The following is a 2,822-nucleotide window of genomic DNA, read 5'->3' on the forward strand; positions in this document are numbered from 1 at the left end:
ACACACACACACACACACACACACACACACTTACACAATTCGATAAAAATGAGCCAACTGGCTCAAAAGATGCTGATTTCTTCAACTTCAATCATATTATTTGGACGAGTGCCTGATTTCACCACGCTACCTTTGTGACATCGCTAACTGGTGGCTTTTAAGCACTAAGGAGCTATTCCAAAAAATGCATTTTTGGTAAAATTGAAGGTAAAGTTTTTGCCACTTGTTCAGTTCCTTTAAATGACAAGGAGGGTTTTCTCTATAACCAAAAAAATATACACACCAATGAAACCAAACTTCTCCAATAACCACTTTTCGTGTGGGTCAAGATTTCTGGAAACCCTCGAAATCTGGGTTAGCCCGCTGGTCCTTCTTAAAAGCGACCAACTGTCACCCAGTCTGTAATGTCTTCCCCTCAGGTCGTCCTCAGCCAAGGCTACGGTCACACCAGCGTGGACAAAAAGATCCGAGTGACCACCAGGACAAAGTTCGGCATTGGCTCCCTCACCAAAGCCTTCACCGCCACACTCATCTCTAAGTGGGTGCATGAGCAGGACAAGTGAGTCAAAAACACTCCACTATTATTAACCAATCAATCATTACTTAGTTTGTGGCTGGCGGGTGCTCTAATATGGATTACTTCTCCATTTTAATGAAATCTCGTCCCTAGCTCTGAGAAATAATGAAATGATATATGTCTAAGGCCCCTATAGGCATTCACAGATCGCATAAGAGGTGGAACCTCAGAGTTCAAAGTCCATCTCCTAAAGTGCCCAGCCAAACTGGGACATTCATGTAAAGCGTCTTTCCCAAGGACACAACGTCGGACCCAGCTATGGCACGAACCCATGAACCAGTAACCTGACGATGACGTGTCCTGTAGCCTAACCACAATGTTACCGACACCATTGTCTTTATCTCTCCTCCATCTATTGTGGTTATTTTACTCTCTAGAACTTACTTTTACTCTTTCATCTTCTGTTGCCGTTAAGCGTCAAGGTGAGATGCAGTTTTCTTGATACTCTCTTGCACAACCTCTAATCTTCAGCACTGATATGACATACTTGTGTTGCAATTAGTTCCGCACAACTTTACTGACAAAAACCAAGCCTCAACAAACTAGTCAACGGCATCATATCAAACAGCCAGCAAATCGATCGATCACCAATCACTTCATCCATCAACTCAAATCACCAATCAAATCAACTAGAAATATTCGACCTTAGTGTTATGTAATAATCAATCAAGCAATTAATAAAATTATGACCTATCAAGCCCATTTGTCGAACAATAAGTGAAACACATATTTATTCAGTAGACAAATATTGAAACCCCCTTCAGTCAACCAACTAATCATTCTGACAAAAAGCTCATAGATTCGTGATTATCTACTTCATTCCATACAAATCAATCTATAAATCAATTAATCAATCGAATCGTCAACTCCCCCCCCCCCTGGGTGGCATACTGTAAAGTATAGAGTAATACATCTTTTTTTATTATTAATTAGCATTGAATTGGCAGATACGAGTAAGTAAAACAATCATCATGGATACTTAATAATTTATTTAAAAGTAATCGATTCGCGAGTGGGGAGACATTATCATTGAGTTTCTCGGTCTTTCTGCTGGTATATCAAATCCCGCTCAGCTCCGGGTTGCTTGCCTGCTAAATTTTAATGAACTAAGTTGAGTCGATGGGGGTGTAAAAACAGCATGACTTTTGAATCTTTGAAAAGAAGAACGGTCCTGCCTCTTAAAAACAACCTTACTGTTTCGAAAAAAGGTTGTAGAACCTATCACCTGTATCATACCGTACAATGGCCATGTCTTCTTTACCGTAGAAATTTCGAAAATACCGACTTTTATTGTGGAATAGGGGGTAAGGCGCTTCACTGTCACAGGCAGACTTCGATTCCCGTGTAGTGAGTTTGTTTGTTTGTTATCTTTTCTTTTTGCTTGTTGGTTTGGGTTTGTTTTTTGTTTGTTTGTTTGTTTGTTTTTTGTTTTGTTTTTGTGTTGGGTTTTTTTATTTTGGGGTTGGGGGTTATGGGGTTTTTTTAGAAGAGGAGTTGGGGTTGTTGGGTTTGTGGGGGTTTTTTTATTTTGTTTTTGTTTGGGTATTTTTTAGGAGTGGTTGTTGTTGTTGTAGGGATTATATACAAGGAATGTCTCAGTCATTCTACAAGTGTGATGTATCCTTCTCAGTCCGGTTTGCCGCCAGGGACGAAGTAGCCCAGCTTCTAAATAAGCCAAATTGTGTTGATTGGAACGTAAAATTCTACAATTACAAATTTGTTGGGGGAGGGGTGGGGGTTGTGCAATATTTGAAAAGGTTTTGATGATCCCAGATTTAGCTACGTGTTTAAGAAATAATTCGGCTGCGCACCCCAAGACCTCCAATGTTTCTCCTTCGACTTTTTGCTCTGTCTTGTCTTTTCATTTGACGTCGGGGGAGGTTGCCAGTTTTATTCTATCATTAGAGTTTCTTAAACTCTTCTGTAGCTTCTAAGTGCCCAAAGATTTTTTAAAAAGGCGCCTTGAAAAAGAATCAATATTCCCGCTTCCTGTGAGGCGTTCGTCGTCATCCGGGGCCTTTTAACTTTCTCTTTAACGCCGGCGACCGTAGCAGAAATCAGGTCGTTTTACTGGAGCTATTCCAGGCTCGCGCGCGTAGGAGGGGCCGTTAAAGATGGCTGGCGATTACCCAGAAATAGCATCAGGTAATCAGAGAGGAAAGTCCGAGGCCCCTTCAGAGTTCAGAGATCTGCTCTGGTCTTGTGTCAGTTCCTGCGGAGTTCTCTTTCTTCAATTTTTATTTTA

At 40.9% G+C, this 2,822-nt stretch overlaps 1 protein-coding gene across 1 annotated transcript in view; it reads left to right on the top strand.

The window, feature by feature from the left end:
• Positions 1-419: 419 nt before the first annotated feature.
• LOC101852011 (gigasin-6) overlaps positions 420-2,822 on the top strand; it is a gene marked incomplete at both ends in the record, with an annotated part of 11,528 nt that continues 9,125 nt past the window's right edge. Inside the window, 1 exon segment of the mRNA XM_013080995.1 lies at positions 420-559. Coding sequence (XP_012936449.2) covers positions 420-559 — 140 coding nt within the window.

The sequence above is a fragment of the Aplysia californica genome, unplaced genomic scaffold (assembly GCF_000002075.1).
Source record: "Aplysia californica isolate F4 #8 unplaced genomic scaffold, AplCal3.0 scaffold00110, whole genome shotgun sequence".
NCBI classification, from domain to species: Eukaryota; Metazoa; Mollusca; class Gastropoda; order Aplysiida; family Aplysiidae; genus Aplysia; species Aplysia californica.